This window comes from Cyprinus carpio, chromosome B15 (genome assembly GCF_018340385.1).
Source record: "Cyprinus carpio isolate SPL01 chromosome B15, ASM1834038v1, whole genome shotgun sequence".
Classification (NCBI taxonomy): domain Eukaryota; kingdom Metazoa; phylum Chordata; class Actinopteri; order Cypriniformes; family Cyprinidae; genus Cyprinus; species Cyprinus carpio.
This window is the reverse complement of record NC_056611.1, coordinates 17,847,650-17,867,987: the sequence shown is the minus strand read 5'-3', so window position 1 is coordinate 17,867,987 and position 20,338 is coordinate 17,847,650. Positions and strand designations below refer to the sequence as shown.

Genomic DNA, 20,338 nt, shown 5'->3' with positions numbered 1-20,338 from the left:
TTTTCTTTTCTTTTTCTTTTCTTTTTAAGATTTAATGATTTTTAAGACAAATAAGATTTGTCTTATTGTTCTTTTTTCTTTTCTTTTCATTTCTTTTTAAGATTTTAAGATTTTTAAGACAAGTAAGATTTGTCTTATTGTTCTTTTTTTCTTTTCTTTTCTTTTCTTTTTAAGATTTTAAGACAAATAAGATTTGTCTTATTGTTCTTTTTTCTTTTCTTTTCTTTTCTTTTTAAGATTTTAAGACAAATGAGATTTGTTCTGATTTTTCTTTTCTTTTCTTTTCTTTTCTTATTTCCTTACAGTATTGCGCTTAGAGATCCCATCTTAAAGCTCTTGAATTTAAGAATTAATTCACTATTTGCGCTTGAATTAAGCACTAAGTTTATATAAGTTTATATTACGTTGATGTGTATAAGCACTATACGTTATTATTAATTATTTATGTATTTACATTTGACTATAGAGTTAGAGCGAGAGATAGAGAGAGCATATATACGTGTGTGGGGATAGATAGATAGATAGATAGATAGATAGATAGATAGATAGATAGATAGATAGATAGATAGATAGATAGATAGATAGATAGATAGATAGATAGATAGATAGATAGATAGATAGATAGATAGATTTGTCTTATTGTTTGATTTATTTACTACACTAAAAATTCCTCTGCATTTAACTTGTGTTTAAAACACATTACGGAGCCCCGCACATGACATGCAAGAAAAAATAAATAAATTGTGCGCACGATTTACTAATTCGTTCCCTCAATGTACTAATACGTGCACACGATTACTATTGCGTTCCCTCGATTTGCTAAATCGTGCGCACGATTTATAAATCGAGTGAACGAAATAGTAAATCGAGGGGAACGCAATAGTAATCGTGTGCACGTTTTAGTACATTGAGGGAATGAATTAATAAAGCGTGCACACGATTTAGCCTACTATTTTTTCCTGCATATCATGTGCGGGGCTCCGTACTATATTACTTATTTTAACCAATGATAATTTCAGACAGAGTAGGTGATTGTATTTGTTTAGAATGAAAGACTATGCCCGCCGTGACTTTTATTTTGACACACCGCACTTATACAAAGATTACAGTCGAGCCTCTTCAGAACAGAGATAAACAAGCTGCAGACGACAGTTGCGTCCGCGGTGTATTCAAGCGTTACAAACACACAACTCAAAACTCGGACTGCAGTGATTTAATTGGAGAGATGGTGAACTCAGCAAAGAAACGGTAAGGCATTTTTTCCCTGGAGCCCTTATATATTTATAATCATTTATTTCGTGCGGGTTTAATAATACGCGATAAAAAGGGGAAACCAGATCCTCCGGTCGATGTATTTATGGCCTAATGAGCGTGCAGTCGGTGATTGATCCAACTTATATCAGCCTTGGGTTTAGCTAGTAGTAATAGGTCCGTGTTTTCTTTTTCATATCTATCTAGAAATGAGCTCTTGAGAGGGTTTTGCGGTTGTTTTGGCCGGAGTGATTGTTTTTTTTACATATATTTGTAAAGACAATAAGCTATCGGTTTTATTGTACACGGCTAACAAATACAGCATTTAAAATAATAAACGTAGGCTCTGAAGTTTTAAAAGTGATGATTTTGTACCAGTAACGTCTTCAAACAACAAAAACAGGTCCGAGTGGTCTTTAGGACCACATGGTCAATAAAACAGCTTGAAGTGAAGACCGTGTTCTTGTGTCCTGTTTACACAGACAGAGTAATGATAAAGTCCTGTAGTCGCACCTTTGTTCTAAATGACTGTAATCTTGCATAATCCATGTCATGAGCTGTTTGTTTGTAATGATTGTTTCATTGAGAAATCTGGTTAACACTTTCACGTTCAGCAGGCTGATAAATAAGATATGATAAAGAGCACTTTTACAGGAGTAAGGATGCAAAAAGGGTGAATTCAGGAAAATTGTGCCACTATTGTTTGACTTCACCCTGTGTATGATATTAGTGAAATAATGCTTGAAAAGCATATTTCATCAGATGGGCTTAAAATGGAAGGTTTGTGTTTTGCCAAAACAACAATGTTGTTCCTCTTTTACACAAAACATTATGTTCCTTAAGTTTTTGACATTGCAGCCTTATGTATTTTATAATAATCTAACTTTCTTTTGTTTTGAGAGCATTATGTCTTCTTTAAACAATTTATTAACGTATTTTAGGTCGATGTGAATATTTAAAGAAAATTGTGTCTTCACAATCATTTATTTTAAAGTTTTTATTAATATTTTTTTTTCTTTAAAAAAATAATTTTAATGGCCACATTTTTGAAAGTAAAAATATTCTATAAAATACATTAATATTTTGGTACAATGTACTTAATGTGTTCAGCAATTCATAACAAAAACATAACATTCGGGTATTATTTTTAAATGGAAGAAAAACTTGTTTCATTTAAATGTTAGTACATAGTGGTTAAAGGCACTTAAAATAAAGTGAGATCAATTAATCGCATGAAAGCTATGGATACTAGTTCTAAAAGAATGATCAAAAGGCTGTTTAAATTGAGTAATGCACATCACACCACAAGACATGCCAACTTCCTAAAAGTACTTTGTATCACTATCAACCCACATATCTGAGGGAAATCAAGTACATATTCAAAATGAAGTAAATAGGCCAGAGAACATTTTGTTCTCTGCTGTCTTGATATAGAAGAGACTACTGCCTGTGTTCAACCTTACTATTGGCAGAGCTCCCATTGTCTCCCCCTCCCGTCACCGTGCAAACGAACTTCTCTGAACCTCTCACACACCCTCGCTCGCTCGCTCAGCCAGTCAGAGGAACTGCATGTGTCTCAGCAGAGCAGTTGGAAAGATTCCCAGATCTGCATAAGCATGCAAGAATCATAAAATCAGTCCTATAGAAAACAACCATCCCATAGCATTCATCAGATACACTTGACTAAAACCACAGGGTTGACGACTGACGAAAAAGTAAACGTGCTGCAAATTCCCTGCATATCCACCACAAGAATGCAGAGAGAACACTGTGTTCCTGAAACGGACTTAATGAGAAAGCAAAGACTGTTTCACATATGGACACACTGATATTGTTGCTTTGCAAGGATGAGTAATTTTTTATTTTTAATGGACAAGTTAAATGTTTTAAAGTCCTCGGTGAAGTCACAAGGTGACATTTACTCCACGCATCAATCTCTATAACAGTCATACAGCCTCATAAGCTGATGTACCGCCAGCTTCATATCAATCAGTAGAACATTTGACATGAACATTCCTCCTTAATCCCTTGAGGTTCAGCAGAGTTCATTTGAACAGGCTGGGATGGGTTGTATCGGACTTCCAGTTCCACCTACACTGAAATGGGGTGTTGACATTTTACCTAAATACATAATAACACTCAGTAAATCCCTAACCATACAAACAGCACAAGGGTTGGGCGTGACTGTTGTGACGTAGCTCAAGGACACAGTGTTCCTGAATTTATTTACAGCAGCTTTGGTATGAGACCGTGCACTGCTTTTAAAGCCATTAAGGTCACGTTCACTGCATTTCATGGTCTTCAAAACATTGGGGTCAGTTTTGCAAAAAAAAACCAAATACTCTGTAATGATACAAAAGATTTCTATTTCAAATAAATGTTGTTGCTTCCACAAAGATATTAAGCAGCTAAACCTTTTTCAATATTGATAATAGCAAATGTTTCTTTAGCACCAAATCAGCATATTAAAATGATTTCTGAAAAATCGTGAGACACTGAAGACTGGAGTAAATATTTGAATTGTAGCGTACATCGGTTTGTTTGTTTGTTTGTTTTTTTAAATATTATGTAAAATATTTATTAATATTTATTTATTACATTCAGTATTGTTTTTTTAAATAATTAAAAAAAATAAAACTGAAATCAGTCTTTTTACATGCTACTAGTAAATTTAGGAATCACAACATTATAATGTACAAATGTATGAAGAATAAATATGCATTATGACATTTGCCAAAGATTAAATGTGTTAAGGTGACATTGAGATAATCGAAAAAACAAAAATAGGTTTATCTCGGTTGAATTTGAGGAATTAAAATATAATTCACTCCCTATATCTTATTACTCATATATACACACACACACAATATATATCATATGCCATATAACAACATACGATTTTAGTTTTTAACAGTCCTACAGAATAAATAAATCTCCAATGTCATCATAAATGTGATGGATGTGCTCTTTCTGTGTATTTTTAGAAGGGGTTATGGTAGGTTTCAGTGATGGTCATTCTGTACCACTGGCTGAGACTGGGATTATTGTGTAATCTGATTTGGTCGCCTGGGGCTTGAAATTGGATGCTGGGTCTTGCTTCAGCTTGTCTATTACATTTAGTTTTTTGTTCTGACATAAAACATGTGTTGACTGATTTCCATCTCGATAAGATTGTACATGCTATACAAGGAACATCATCTGAATTGAGTTTTCATCACTCAGAGCAAAAAGCTTTTTTTTTTTATTTGACGACTTTTGTTGCTATATGGTGCTGCTTGCAAAAAATAAAAAATAAAAATACAGTTTTATGTGTAAAACCTGCAAAATGTTGACAGCTCATAAAATTTGTTATAGATGTATAAACCACATGTTAGCTTTGGCAGATTACCATTGATTGTTCTGTTTTAGGACTTTTGCCTTCATTTGAATGTTTACTGATTAGTTTTATATTTTAAGTTGGCATAACATTTCTGTGAAATGGCATTATGGTTGACCAGATTACCAGGTCTGTTCTTCAATGCTCCTTTTCTCACAAACCAACATCGCTGTCTTGGTTTTATGCCCTGTTGTTAAATTAGAGTCATGTGCTTACAAATAGAGGTTTTGATCCAGGGCGGTGATACATGACTGTTTATGTTTATTCTGGCTGTGCAAGTCCTTATACAGACTTTTCCTGAATGTTGAATTTATTTTTTTGTACACCAAAGTGTACAGAGCCTGATTTGACTGACCACAGACTACGTGCCGACTGAAACTGTGTGGCTGGAGCCCAGCCTGTGCAGACATGCTGTACGGCATTTCTGTCCTGTTTACTGCACCATGAAATACAATAACGCAATAAATCAATGCCGATAGGAGAGCTAATTATGTTCTAACAGTAGGAAAGTTAATCCAGACCTGTATGTCTAAAGGAAATGTTTGACTATGGATTAGTTTTGGATTAATTTTGAAAGAAAGTAATACTTTTATTCAGTAAGGATGCATTAAATTGGTAAAAAATTGGCAGTTTTTACAAATAAATGCTGTTCTTTTGAACCTTCTATTAATCAAAGAATCATTAAAGAGGAAACTAATCACATATATAATATATAATCTCTGGAAAGGAATTGTTTGACTATTATGCCAAAAAAAAAAGTATGCGCTGACAGTTTGGCAACTGTTTGATGGGTCATTTTGGAATGTCAGGGTCAGCAGAGTTCAGTCCTGTTCAAAGCACAAAGGAGGTCAGAGCCCGAGGGCTGGGAGGATCTCTGTCAGATAGGAAGCATGGGGGAGGGCCTTTTCTACATACTTAAGGCCAGTGGAGGATGGGAGTGCGAGTGAAAGGCACAGAGTGAGGGCTTTCCTCACTTCATTTTGAAAAGTTTATCTGGGACTCACTTTTTGGCGAGACTAGGATACACAGAGCACCCAGCTGGGACAGTTTTTACTGAGGAGGAACAGAGAACAAGATGTAAGAGTCAGAGAGAATGGAATGTTTTTTCTGTTGTTGTGCTAATTTTTTTTTTTTTGGATGAAGAAAAACGGTGGAAACTGCAAATTTAAAAAGCTTTATTCTAAGAAATGACATTGCAAAAACTTGATTTTCTTCCTTAGTTTCCTAGTTAAGGATTGGATATTCAGAGTTCATTTTAAATAAGTGTGGTGTTCTCGTTTTTCCTTATTTAGGCCCAGTTTGGAGCAGCGGAAGGTGCGTTCACGTGACGCGGCACGCTGTAGGAGGAGTCAGGAGACTGAGGTGTTTTACGAGCTGGCCCATTCATTACCCCTTCCACGACGTATAGCCTCCCACCTGGACAAAGCTGCCATCATGAGGGTGGCACTCAGCTATCTGCGCATGAACCGCTTGATCCAATCAGGTGGGTTCTGCTTAAAAATCGAGCTGTGTGCGGTCTAACAGTGGTAGAAACCTAAAATGGGTCACATGTCTGCATTAATAGGGTTGTGGACAGCAGGCAGAAAAAAAAAGTTATAAGTGCAACTAAATATAATCATACATAGTTAGGTTCAGGGATGTTTGCAGTATTTTGGAGCAAATTCATCTCTATTGCACAAGTGAAAAGAAAAGAAAAATATGCTCTATTATAATTTCTAAATGTCTTAACTGTCACTTACGATTAACATTCTTGCTGAATGAAAGTGTTAAAAATCTTACTGACCCCAAACCTTTGAATGATAGTCTCTACAGCTTCTATAGGAGCATGGCTTATATACTGTAATATTCTTTGGCTAATATTTACTAATGTTAATATTTAATTTTTGTCACATCCAGCAGGGCCAACCAAAACACCGACTGAAGAAACTGAGAATCCCACTGATGCCTTTTATCAGCAGGCACTGGCTGGCTTCATTCTGGTGATGACTGAGGAAGGGGACATGGTCTTCCTCTCAGAGAGTGTCAGCAAATACATCGGCATAACACAGGTAAGTGCCACCCCTACATATTGAAGTACTACATGAAACCAAAACGGTGTGAATTTCACCAAGTTGAGAATTTCAGACATCTTGGCTGCAGTCTAGCAGCATGTGGCCCAGGAATAGTGGCACTTTGGATTCCTCTGCTGTGGTGTGAGGCACAATGTTCACATTACTTTTGTGACCAGAACCGTTAGAATAGGTCTGTTCCTGGGGGAACACATGCAGTCTAAAGGTTTTTTTTTTTCGCTGTGTTCTGCCAGGAGAGAATTACAATGTTTCATGTATGTTAGAATGAAAGAAATCAGCCCAGAAATCCAACAGACTTGTATAGAGCATGATTTATGTCAATAATTATTAATGCAAAAGACACAATGAACACATGTGTAACCATGAAATCTTATACACATGACCTACATTAAATGAGTTGCATTAATAGAGTTCATCTATTCACGCTGAAAACTGTTCTGTCTCTGTTGTCATTATGCTTTTAAATTGCTGATTTCTTCGTATGTGGTTTTGTACAGCTGGAGCTGCTTGGACAGAACGTGTATGAATTTGTTCATCCCTGTGACCAAGAAGAATTACGAGACATCCTTGCCACAAGACCTGGTAATAAAACATTTCTAGGCCAAAGGATCTTTTTGCTAGAATTTAGCTGCTATTAATTTAGCTGGACTGACAAGGAGAATTTTTTTTTTTTTTCATATTCAGGCGTTTCAAAGAAAAAGACAGAGAAGTCAACCGAACATAATTTTTTTCTTCGGATGAAGAGCACACTCACCCACACAGGAAGAACAGTTAATATCAAGTCTGCAGCCTGGAAGGTACACATTATTTAAAAAGAACTTTTTTCGTCATGGAATATTAAATGTGTTTTAGACAGGAATCAATAGAAAGAAAGTGTGCATAAATGACTTAAGCCATATTCAAACTCATAGAAGTGCCATTGTGTTACCGTGCACTGCTTTTTAGTTTTGTTTTCATAAAATATTTAATGGCGTGACTAGGTTTAATCAGTACTGGTGTTGAACTTCCTTTAGCTATTTTCACACGCAGCACCTGTTAGCTCATCTTTAGCGGGTGTAGATTGCTCTGAGGGGTATGCAGGACAGTATCAGCATTACCGCTTCACATCAGCCCGGCTCTTTGTTGAGCTATAGGGTCAAGTCCCATGAGTGCACAAAACGGGAAACAAATACACCAAAGACAGACATCTAGCTACATTCAGTGCCAAGCCAGGAGGCACCGGTCCAGCTTGCTTCGCACGTCATGTTGCACAATATTGTGTTTTCATCTTATCACCTGTTTTTTGTTGAGAAATGAACAAACAGTCAGTATGAAACTTTGATTAGGATGTAAACTGACTGAACTCATATATGTATATTTCTCATATGTATGTATAATTTATTCTAGACTTCAGATTTTAATCACAGTTTCCACTTAATTAAGGACTCTTTAATGAATAGAAAGTTCAAAAGAACGGCATTTATTCAAAATATAACTTTTTTGTAACATAATAAATGTCTTTACTGTCATTTTTTTTATCAATTTAATGCATCCTTGTTGAATAAAATAAAAATAAAATCACCCTTTTATGCAACTTCTAAATTGCATTGTATATTTATCCAAAGTACAGTTTGGAATTACTTTATTGCTATTTTCTAATAAAAATTCTGTTTAAAGCATTTTTCCATTTCTTCTCCCAGGTCCTTCATTGCACAGGATACATGCAGACGTTCAGCGGTGATGGTGAGAATGCACCCCCTGCTGGCAGCTTCCTGACTTTGCTGTGCGAACCCATTCCTCACCCCTCCAGCGTTGAATTCCCACTAGACAGCAGCACTTTCCTCACACGCCATAACATGGATTTGAGTTTCACACAATGTGACGGACGGTAAGAAGCATATAAAAGCAATAAATCATGCTCATGCTTATTTTCTTAGAAGTACACAACACACACTCAAGGTCATAAAAGATCAAAGAAATCTCATGACAGTGCAGTGTCTGACAACTCCAGCGGGTCAGCTGAGTTTCTCTGTGTAGGAGGGCACTCAGTTCACCTCTTTGAAGTGGCGATATACAGCGTCCAAATTCGCCTTCCTACTCATGGTTTAATCTACCCACACATGTAAAAGTGAATCTCACTCAATCTGCAAACCTAAATGAGCCTTGTAGCTGCTGATGTTTTATTCTCACTGGATGTTTTTGAAATTCGTATGTGTGACAGCTGAAGACAGATTTAATTCATGGTGTGAGAAAGCATGTGACTCGGGTTTCCTGTGTTTTTCTCTCGGCTTACACTTAGGGCACAGTATATTTATAGTATCTCAGTGTTGGGATCAGATGCTTACTTAAGCCTTGAATGTGAGTTTGCAGTCTAAAATAATGGCAAGACTGTTGTTTTTGTAGTCATTGCTGAATTGTCCTCAGAAGCTTCATGACTGCTGTGGTCTAAATCCCACACAAATGTCTCTTTGAATATTTCATAACATGAACCAGCTCGTGAAAGACTCACATGAAACTTCACTGAATCAGTCAGAACACTTTCTGACTCACTTACTGACCTGCTCCTGAACTTCCTGAAGTTTAAATTGTTGTAATTGCTGACTAGTTGCTCTTATGACAATGTCTGCAATAACATTTGTGGAATAAGTTAATTATAAGTTATATATAAAATCTTTACCACACGTTTTTTTGCTGAATGAAATCTTTCACTTTGGTCTCAGTAAAAAATTATTTTGGTGCATCACTATAATAATTTTTTAAAAAAATAAGTAATAAAGTTAGGAGACTTGAAATACTTATTGACCACTTTCTGTGTTTACAGAGTCACTGAGCTCATTGGATACCAACCTGATGATCTGATTGGCCGGTCTGCCTATGAGTTTTATCACGCCCTTGATTTTGATCATGTGACCAGGAGTTTACACATCTGTAAGTTTAAGTTCATCTTTTTTCATAATACATTCAGTCTTAACCATAACCCACCCAGTGATCAACTTCATTTGTTGAAAATAACAATGTCAACTATAATGATGTTGTGTTCTAAACTGCTAAACGCCTTCCTTGTATTTTCCTTTGCACTTGCAGTGTTCTCCAAGGGCCAGGTGTGCACCAGCCATTACCGCTTCCTGGCTAAGAATGGAGGATTTGTCTGGACTGAGACTCAAGCCACTGTCCTCTACAACAGCAGGACCTCTCAACCCGAGGCTGTGGTCTGCCTCAACTTTATCCTCAGGTACATCAGTCACACCTGGTGTAACATCTGTGTCATGCGCCCTACTGTATATCATTGCTTATATACTATTATAGTTTTTTTAATTAATATTTTGAATGTTGCTTTTTTTGTTTATTTTATGTTTGAGAAATTTTGTTGTTTTTTACATTTTATTAGTTTATGTTTGTTGAAGTATGCAATATTTGTGAAGTACTTATTTTTTTCATTTTAGTAACTTATATAATCCTTTTCTTTCGATTGGTCACCAAGGCAACATTTCTAATTTCCGTATTGTACTAAACAAATGGTTTTTAATGGTGTAAGTTGACAAAAATAACCCTGGTGTGAATGGTTTCTCCCTCTCACTGGCAGTGGTGTAGAAGAGGCGGATGTTGTGTTCTCATTAGAACAGACCTGTGAGAAACCTAAGCCCAGAGCTGAGAAGCTGAGCGTGCTGAAGAAGGAGGAGGAGGACTCCGATATGGAGGAGGAGAGCAGCACTGCGAAACTCTTCCTCCAGATGAAGGAGAACCCAGAGGATTTACTGCAGCTGGCACCTCATTCTGGAGATGCTGTCATTTCCCTAACAGGTGCTCGAAATCATGCTTTTCTACAGAATTGGAATGTTTGCTGTTGGTCTTCTAAAATTGATTTTGTTGTGCATTTGTGCACACAGTCGTAATGTCATCCTAATAGTGCTTTATATTATTCACAGACTGTGTGGAGTTGTCCTTCTGCTGTCCATCTAGTCTCAACAGTGTCCCAGAATGCCCTCAGGACTTCTGTACGCCTGAACTCCGTCAGCTCCTTTCTCCAATATTCGACCGGCCCACCAAATCTCCACCCGCTGCGGTGTGTATGAGAGTTTAGTTTTTTACTTTGGGTATTTTTGATGTTTTGAATGGTTTCTCTGACATTTAAGGGTCTGTTTCAGAGCCCCGCTGAAGAGCTGCCCGTGGAGATAGAAGGGGTGGAGAAGTTCTTCGCCCTCAAACCAGAGGAGAGCGTAACTCTGAAAGGACAAACAGAGGTAGTTCTCAAAGTGGTTTTTAGATCTCTTTTCAAACATCTCAGAAGATCAGTTATGGGTGTTTAACACATTCATTCTCTGAAAGGCTACGGATGAGCTTGATTTGGACATGTTGGCTCCATATATCTCCATGGATGATGACTTCCAGTTGACCTTCCTGCCCCAGGGTGAAATGGCTGTACCATCAGATATGCTGACCTGTAACACTTCAAGGAAACGGTAAAAATCCTAATGATGATTTCAGCATATTTAGATTGTCTAATCTGGTAGAATGTACCAGAATTGTTCAGAAGTTTGGGATTAGTAAGATATTTTGAATGTGTTAAAGGAAGTCTCTTATGCTTACTAAGGCTGAATTTATTTGATCAAAAATATGGTAATATTGTGAAATATTAAAATTGGCTGTTTTCTATTTTAATATATTTTAAAATGTTAAAATGTTATTTATTCCTGTGATGCCAAGCTGAATTTATCTTTATCTTTCTCCATAATAGATGTTTGGAAGATGAGGAGGAAGATGACATTCCTGTTCTGGCTGCCAAACGGGAGAAGAAACCAATGAGCGGCTCCATAGAGGAACGGCTTCTGCTCAGCCACACATTACTGGTAAGGAAAAATCATCTGTTATTTTTTTTTTAACCTTCAGTTCTTTTGCTTCATTCACACTAAAACACTTGTTGTAGACAATATATTTCAGAGTGTGATTTGTTTTGTGTTTTTAGAATAGCTTGCCTGATGATGGTTCGGAAGAATTTGAACAACCACCTCAAAAGCGATGTCAGCTGTTGACCGACAGGGACCCGCTTCTGGGCGGAGCGCAGGCATTGTGTGATACAGCAGGTACCCCACTTATTATAAACAGTCCTGTCCTGTTGAATATAAGATTAATTTATAAAAGCTAACTCGTTAACTTTATTTTGTCATTAACAGCTCTCATGAGGGACACCTTCCTGTCACGCCCGCCTGACTTAAAGAGACCCATTGCTGAAACAATGCCGTCTCTTACTTGAAGAGAGAACAATGTGGACGAGTCATCAGCGATTACAATGACCGTTAACAGAGAGGGTTACGAATAACCCTCTTCACGCTCCGCATGTATCAACGTAACATGTATTTCAGAGAGTGACCTTTTACGCACAAAACACAGGAGGACAATTGGCTTAGACACTCTGTCCATTACATATGTCAATGTGTCAACTATTTTTCTTTTTTTTTAATTATTACTTTAATTTGTTTTTGCCCAAATACTATAACCAAGAGTAGTGAAAATAGACTTTAGTTAGTAGAATTAGTATAATATAGTGATTGGTAAAGAGTTCTCAACAGATTTGTCTCATCAGATTTGCGACATCTCTTAAAAAAAAAATAATGGTGCTCTGATCTCCCCTCGTTTTCTGCCGTTCAGTCCGAATTCGTCCAAAGCACAAATGCGGCCGAAGTAGGTTCGAAATGGAAGATATACTGGTCAGGATATGTTAGAAATAGTATTAACATTTTTGTTCTACCACTTGTAGCCTTAATCTAAACCTATAATCTCATAACTTCAAGCATAACCTCACTTGACTGTAAGTTTATCAGAAAGAAGTTTGACGAGAGAATTTCTTACAGCGGTTCTGTCTAGAATCATGGGTTAGAGCGGTGAAGGGCTGACTTTGAGTGCATGTGATCATGCTTTTGGGTTCATAGATTATTCACTGAGGCCGTAGCTGACAAACGCAACAAATACTCTATTGTGATCATCTTTTTATAAAGCATTTTATATACTTTTGCAACTTGTAAGTGAATCTATACTATGTGTCTTTGGTGTTAAACTACAAATATCTTATGTCACTTCCAGTAGGATCTGTAATGGTTTTCAAAGAGGCTATGGTGTTGACGCTGCAGTCGTATTGACCGAAAACATTGTTGAATGTCTTTTTGAATCCCAAGATGAGATGCTAACACGACAAATATGCTAATCAGTTGGTTGAAAGTGTTTGCAGCAAGCGATCGTCTTTGGTTTTGTCGTTTGTTGATGTTTCTAGATCATCTTTTATGCAGCAGAGGCTTTTTTTTTTTTCATTACTGTGAATCAGATATATTCCCTTGATTCTGTAGCTAGTACAGACATGACTCAAGGGGCCTTATTCAAATGGACAGTAAGACCCATGCATTTTTGCATCATTTATTTACAATGTACTTACACCTTGTATTGACTGATAAAGAAATAAAACCTTTAAAATGCAATCCAAAAGTGTTTTTTTTTTTTGTAATTAACAAAAGCTTCCTTAAAAGCGTATTTGAACCTGATGCACTGGTGAGCAATATGCCTACATTTTTACATAAAAAGCATAGTGCGATCAAGCATAGTTTGTGTCAATCTCCAGTCTAATAAGAAATCTGAATTATAAACCCATCCAACGCTTTGCAGAACTTTTCAGCGTCAAAACTGGTCTGTTATAAACCATGTGGTTAATACATAAAAGATTGCTATGTTATTTTGCCTATTTAGTAAAGAGCATACTTAACAATAACATATAACAATCTTTAATAAGGATTAATAATAAACATAAAACTTTACCTTGCACGTGTGTGCAGTACTGCGTTAGACCTTAAGATGGAGATATGGCCTGCTGCCAAGTCTACACCGTTAAGTTAGTTAGCCAAATATTAGCAGAATGTTCTATAAACAATTGGGCAAGAATATGTTTCACCTTAGGTTGCTCCTATTAAACTTATTTGAAAATTTGCCATCTTTTAGTGCAGTATCAGGAAACTGGTTTATCATTACATGATCTTTAGTTTATTCACTGAGGCTTTGTAGGTCAAATGTAAGTGTGTAGGCCTCTCTCTGTTACTTTCTGTTTTATAAAAAATGTCTCATATCCTCTTATGAGTCTTGACTTTTAATCCACCGTTGATCTTTTTGCTCAAACTAGATTGAAAACAACTGTTAACAAGCTTGAATACTGTTTTAGAGCTGTTGTCAACCACACCATTACTCATAAACCACTGGAAATGTTAGTTTTAGCTAGTTTTAGCGGTTATAATAACCTCAGAATGTGTTAAAATAGAATGTTTCTTAATATACTGTACGGTATGTGTTAAACACCACTCACAAACCATAGAAAGATTTAAAATCCTTTTTAATAGCAAACATTCCATTCATAAAGTTCAAAATGGATTATTATTACTTTTACATATACTATTTGTGCAGAATTATATACAAGATGTAAATGTTACATATCATAAAATGATTAACAAATAATACCACACAAAACATTCAAAGCCCATTCAGCAAGCATACTTCAAGTCTGTTCCCCTGTTATATATATTAACGCAATATTTAACAATAGATAAATCTGTTCAGGTGGAAGGAATTATAATAAAATCATATGTACTACATCCATCAGTCAACAGGCACAATCCCAATCCAGCTATTAGATTCAGTCAATCTAAATGCTCTCAGAAACACTGAATGAGGTGAAATCATATTTTTTCCATGCTAATCTTAAGTTATAACGCTGAAAATGCAACTACACAGCATTTCATTCTTACAGGAATGATTGCAATACCTACATCAAGTCCCCTTAAAACACCTTGTTTCCCCTCACGGAGGGGAGACGGCAGCCATGTCTCCAGCTGGTCAGTGAAAACATTGAGATAATCAATATTGCAGCACGTTACCCAGGAAAACAAAACATATCTGACCAATAAGGTCACTGCGAGACATCTACACCAGTTCTTCACTGGTATTTAAGCCAAAAAAGGATGAATCCACAATCAAAGGCAGAAAGAAAAGTCGCAAGGACTTCTGTGCAAGAAAACGAACAATCAAAAAGCTTAGGGTGAGTTCATTAACGTCCAGTAATTAGTTGTTTTTATCAACAGAAAGTGCACTTTGCAAAGCCCGTTCGCCACTGTCGTTCTCGGTGTCTCTGGATCGTGATTGGACCTCTTCGTAAGGAGGCGGTGGAGTCTCTGTGCTCTGATTGGTTGTGTCGGTGCAGTGATTCGAATCAGGGCGTATGAGCGAAGTCAGCGGACTGTGTTCTGATGCATCCTGGGTCAGCAGGAGCTGAGTGGGTCCACGGAAAGGCGGGAGTCGCTGGCCCCAACTGCTGTAGATTGCCTCCTCGTACGTGGGAAGAGATACAGGTAAGCCATCTACTACAAGGTCCAACTGATCCGAGGAACGCCTGATGAGAAAGACACAACAGTTAGTGTCATGCTGATATATGCTGCCATTCAAATGTTTGGGGTGGGTTTTGAAGGAAGTGTGTTTGTAAAGAAGTCATCAAGGCTGCATTTGTTTACTCAAAAATCAGCCAAAACAGAATAAAATTAATGTTTTCTATCTGGATATATTTTAAAATGGAATTTATTAGCTAAATTTTTAACAGCCATTATTCCATGGAAGCTTATTTCTTCCAAGGAAAAAAAGCTAGTTGCAATTTTTTTTATTTACATCTTGCAATTCTGAGAGGGGGAAAAAAGTAGAATTGTGAGATATAAACCAATAACTGTGATATCATAATTGTGAGATATAATTTTTCAATAGCAAGAAAAGAAAATTCAAGCTTCTTTCTGCCTTGGATCAAAAAAAAAAAAAGTTAATTGGTAATGACTTTTTTTCTTGCAATTACGGGGTATATCTCACAATTTGGACTTTTCATCTCAGAATTTTGAGTTTAAATTTGGCATTTCTTAATCTATATCTTATGAGTTTATATCTTGAAAAAAAAAGTCACAATTGTGAGATATAAACTGTGGCGGAAATTAACTTCAGTGTCACGTGACCCTTCAGAAATCATTCTGATATGCTGTTTTGGTGTTCAAGAAACATTTCTTATGAATGCCGAAAAGACTTGCGCTGCTTATTTTTGTGGAAACCATTTTTTCAGGATTCTTTGATGATTAGAAAATTCAAAAGAACAGCATTTATTTGAAATTGAAACCGTTTGTAATATTGTAAATGTCTTCACTGTCACTTTTGATCCATTAAATGCGTCCTTGATGGAATAATAGTACTGACTGAATTGTTTATTGACCCCAAACTTTTGAAAATTTGTGTAACCATCTGCATTTCAATTGTGTTTTTGCATTTTGGATGATAACACTAGTGCAATGACATACCGTTGCGTTCGACAGGAGAATAGACGGGATTTGATGACCAAACAGGCTGTTGTGGTGAGAAGGAAGATGGACACACCAATAGCAGTCGTAGCCACACTTGGGATAGAGTTGACTATGTTTTCTTTTTGTTCAGCATGACCCTCTGTTAAAAAAAACACACACACACACAAACCATTTAAAGACATCCGTCAAAGAGCTTGACGTACAAATCAAGTCCGGATGCCAGGCTTTTGGAATAAGCAGTTGAGCAAGGTTTACATCCTATGATTCAGATTCTATGATGCAAACGTTTTCCGAAGGATTTACGTGCATCACAGAAAAAAGTAGTGCTGGTTAGTTTGGTGACTTTGCTAACTTCCTGCTCAAGCTGTTGGTTTCCTCTCGTGACATGTTTCAGCTCAGACAAGGAAGTGATTGCGCTGAATAAAGCATTATGGTTTTTTCCCTTCCTTAGGTTAGGAGTTTACTTCACTACCGGTGCCTGGAGCTTATTTAGGTCATTTATTAATGGTTGTGCTTTTGCAATGTCTTCCTCCAGCCCATTTTCTTCATTCAGAATGCAGAACTATTGGACGTCTGAAGCAAGATGGAAAGCCTGCATACGCCACTTACAATCTTTCACATCAGTCTACTATTTCGAAAGACAGTAAATGGCTGGATTGCAGTGGTTGTGTCAAGTATTCAAAATGCAAACTCAGTTTTTTCTTTTCTCTTACCTGGTTGGGTCACGCAGACAGGCACTGCGGGACGCCATTCCCCACGCTGACACTTTGACCGATGGTGGTGTTTGGGTAGAATGTAGCCAGGCTCGCAGAAAAAGCTAATGATGCTTTTGTGAGGGAAACCACGACAGGGAGAGGGTTCACAGCGGAAACCTCCATGCTCGGATACGAGCGGGTGAGAGCAGTTCTTGCCGAAATCAGAAAGATAAAATATAGATGACCTTGATAAGCTTCTACATGTAGTCTTTGTGTTGTGTTGGTTTCGAATGGTTGTGAAAACCTTTATACCATTTGACTCTATGGTTTTATTTCCTGTTTTGTTTTTTTCTGCATGTTGGTTGCACCAAATGACTTTGAAACGGCAAATATTTTGCAAATATTAGCAAAGAAAGTAGTAGAAGTAATAATAATTATAGTCATAGTTGAAAAGTATTATTATATTATAAAATTCGAAATAATAATATTAATAATAAATCATGGTTTCTTTAAAATAACTTGCAATTATAAATCTTTTTCTTCATTATGATGACATTTTTTGCACATAACGTCTAGAACGGTTTTAAGTACTGAAGCAATTTTAAAATATTTTTCTAATGAAACATTTTTTGACAAACTAATTAAAACAAATATTTCCTATTATATAATCTTCTGATAATTATGAATAGTTATAATAATATTACTATTACTATTTATAATTCATATGGTTATCTGTTTAATTTTTTTTTTTTTTTTTTTTTAAGAATTAAAGCCATGACTTTTCCATTTTTTATGAATCTTATTTTCTTCATTATGATCAGGAAGGTGGCATCACCCTTACATTTCGAACTTTGGCCTACAAGTGCCTATACAAAGTTTCATACCAAAATGATAAGTTTACAATCTTTACTAGTGGCTTTGAGAGGAAGCTAGCGTCTGGTTATCTGGAAGAGGAAGATGTGGGCTGCTGAAAGGAAATTGTCATACCGGTGGTGAAGTCTGGCAGAGCAGCCAGCATGAGAGCCCCGCAGCTCAGCGCAGTACGCACACATGACCAGAGAGACAATCGCTGTGCAGACATCAAAACACCTGTCCTGCTGACACAACACACAGACAAAACAAGAAAAGAAAAAAAAAACAGAGTTCAGGAACCTGCAGCCATTCACTTATCAGCAGTTTCCATTACTGAACAGATCCACAGGTCTGAGTCTTGCACCTACTGCATTGCGATGCATTTTAAGTGCATTACATGTTAACTAACAGGGTGTTTTAAACCATTAACCACATGTTGGAGAAGGAATGCATCTACAGCTGGCTGTGCAACAACTGGCACACGCCACACCCAGAATAACACGCCTGTGACCCTAGAATAACACCTGCACAACCCAGGGTGCAATTTCCCATGCTAAAGGTGGCATTAAGTGAGAGGGCGTCATTTGATAGTGGTCTGAAAATGACTGGCAGCTTTGCCACAAGTGGAGCAAGATGTACACAAAACATCTCCAGAACCATAAACACCGAACGCTTGCTTTGACTTCTGCAATGGTGTAGTCATCTCTGTAACATGTGGGATTGTCCCTTCTTGGCAGCATGACATTTTCACACATAAAGCTTGGCACAAAAAAGACCACAACGTGGGCGGCTTGCTGCCACCTCCTTTACTAAATACATTATTAAACAGTGGAACACTAATGTGAGTGTACGCAGTAAGTGCATTTTGCACAAGGATTATGTGAACTGTAAGTTGTATTGTGCATTATGTAAATTATTATGTATACTGTGCATAGGGAGAATATTGTGTAGGTATATTATGATACTACTGTCAAGACTGCAATCCAGTGGACCACAAACTGGACCATTAATCAGTTTGATCGGTTCTTAGATTGTCAGTATTGGAACGATCAATAAATGCAATAAATGCAAAGCAACTAAATAAATGAAATGCAAAGAAAAAATAAAGCTAATTTATATTTGCAGAAAGATATTAATGTTATTATTAATTATTTATAATGCAGTTTGTATTGTCTCAATTTTTGTTTATTAATTACATTATTATTATTATTTTTTTTTTTACTTGTTCTATTGTTAAAATCAGAAATAAAATAATTTAAAATGCTCTGTATCTGACATATTGGTTATGGAACACAAAAATAAAATAAATAAAAAAATCATTATCAGTCACAAAAATATCAATGCATCTCTACACAATTTTCACTATACCATAAAATTTGTGTATATGATGTAGTGACAAAATTATTTTCATCTGCAAACTGGTATAGATGCAATTTTCACTTTTACAAATTGCTAGTACATTTTATAAACAATTGCAAAAAAAATTTAATTAAGCGTGAAATGTTTAAGTAGAAAAACAGAAATGGTATTTTTCTTGTAAACATACACTCTCATAATTTTTGGTTACAATTTGGAAAATATTTTTAAAGTGTATGGAGTTAAAATGTGCAATTGCTGTGTTGTATTAAAACGCATTTTTCTTTTAACTGGCGTGTAAACAGTTAGTTATGGGTATGTTGGGAAACATTACTGACATGTACAGTAAAAGAAAACTGCTCTTTGATTCTTCTGCTCGGCTAATCAAGCCATTCATCTGACAATGCTGATTCTGTTCGGCACTGCCCTTCTCTATAACATTGCACAAAATCCATGTGTGATTCAATAGCACTGCTCACACGTTTACTGTAGGTTTGTGAAAAGGACGACAGGTGCACAAAAGCTCTATTGTCGCATCTTATTGTATGGTAAAGGCTGATCCAAAACGAAACTCACCTGGCAATGCAGCTCGCGGTGATGTGAGGTTATAAAATGGATCTTCTCCAGTCGCTTCTTTAGTGTGTTTTCATTTACGAGGGATCCGTCAAAGATTTCAGATGACTTAGCACACAACCCGTGCGCCCCTGCTGAATGGGACCTGATTCAACAAGTGGATCTATTCCAGAGCAGCAGCTGTCAGATGACTCACCGCACAGCTGAGCTAACATGCGCAGCTCGATCTCTGATTGGTCGCCGGCCTGCGCCCCGCCACACAGCGACGAGAAGGGACCGCCCACATTGAGCCGTCAAATTCTGGAAACAGAAAGCTATTCGTGGAAAAGCATTACTGTGGTTTTATTATTTGTACAAATATTTTTACGACCACACCTATAGCGAACCCGCTTCCCCATTTGGCTTAAAACCTAAGGAAGAGGCAAAAAAAACAAAAACAAAACAGAAGTGATAAAATACTGGGTGGATGCATCGCTTGTCAGCGAAAAGAGCAAAAAGATGCACTGACGGTGTCTGTTTCAAAAGCTTGCGAGCTGCCTAACTAGACTGCATTTCTGGGCATCATAGGTGCGCATTTAAACATTTTTCATGTTATTCGTTTTGATATCAAGACGGTCGTTGCTTATGCATATGCATATACACTCTTAAAAAAAGACAAATTAATATTATACAGCAGGGGTGTTCAACCATATATATTTATAATTTAATAAAATATAAGCAGTTTGTAATTATTTTTACATTTAAGATTATTAAACTATTATATTTTAATATAATGCATGAGGTCACTGAAAGTACTTTCCTAGTTCTCACTAATTATCACATAACACC

The 20,338-nt window shown here is 36.6% G+C and overlaps 2 protein-coding genes across 6 annotated transcripts; one reads left to right on the top strand and one right to left on the bottom strand.

Moving 5' to 3' along the window:
• The first annotated feature begins 1,091 nt into the window (after positions 1 to 1,091).
• Positions 1,092 to 13,142, top strand: LOC109104573 (hypoxia-inducible factor 1-alpha-like). 4 transcript variants are annotated; one of them, XM_042739585.1, is made up of 15 exons: positions 1,092 to 1,248; positions 5,920 to 6,110; positions 6,527 to 6,675; positions 7,194 to 7,278; positions 7,381 to 7,493; positions 8,376 to 8,563; positions 9,497 to 9,603; positions 9,760 to 9,907; positions 10,259 to 10,476; positions 10,602 to 10,738; positions 10,821 to 10,916; positions 11,002 to 11,135; positions 11,411 to 11,522; positions 11,639 to 11,756; positions 11,847 to 13,142. In XM_042739585.1, the coding sequence occupies exons 1-15, from the start codon at positions 1,226 to 1,228 to the stop codon at positions 11,924 to 11,926; spliced, it is 1,899 nt and encodes a 632-aa protein (XP_042595519.1). In that variant the 5' UTR covers positions 1,092 to 1,225; the 3' UTR covers positions 11,927 to 13,142. The 4 variants fall into 4 exon arrangements, with proteins under 4 accessions (XP_042595519.1, XP_042595518.1, XP_042595521.1 ...); XM_042739584.1 differs by having other exon boundaries at positions 6,524 to 6,675; XM_042739587.1 differs by lacking the exon at positions 1,092 to 1,248 and adding an exon at positions 5,541 to 5,704.
• An 882-nt stretch (positions 13,143 to 14,024) lies between these two features.
• On the bottom strand, positions 14,025 to 19,786 carry LOC109104572 (sushi domain-containing protein 6-like). Of its 2 annotated transcripts, none has more exons than XM_042739589.1 (5): positions 19,514 to 19,786; positions 17,716 to 17,823; positions 16,748 to 16,944; positions 16,032 to 16,173; positions 14,025 to 15,094 (listed from the first exon to the last, which is right to left on the bottom strand). In XM_042739589.1, exons 2-5 carry the CDS (start codon positions 17,808 to 17,810, stop codon positions 14,767 to 14,769), a joined length of 762 nt encoding a protein of 253 aa, XP_042595523.1. In that variant the 5' UTR covers positions 17,811 to 17,823; positions 19,514 to 19,786; the 3' UTR covers positions 14,025 to 14,766. The 2 variants fall into 2 exon arrangements, with proteins under 2 accessions (XP_042595523.1, XP_042595522.1); XM_042739588.1 differs by having other exon boundaries at positions 16,748 to 16,947; positions 17,719 to 17,823; positions 19,514 to 19,784.
• Positions 19,787 to 20,338: the final 552 nt, after the last annotated feature.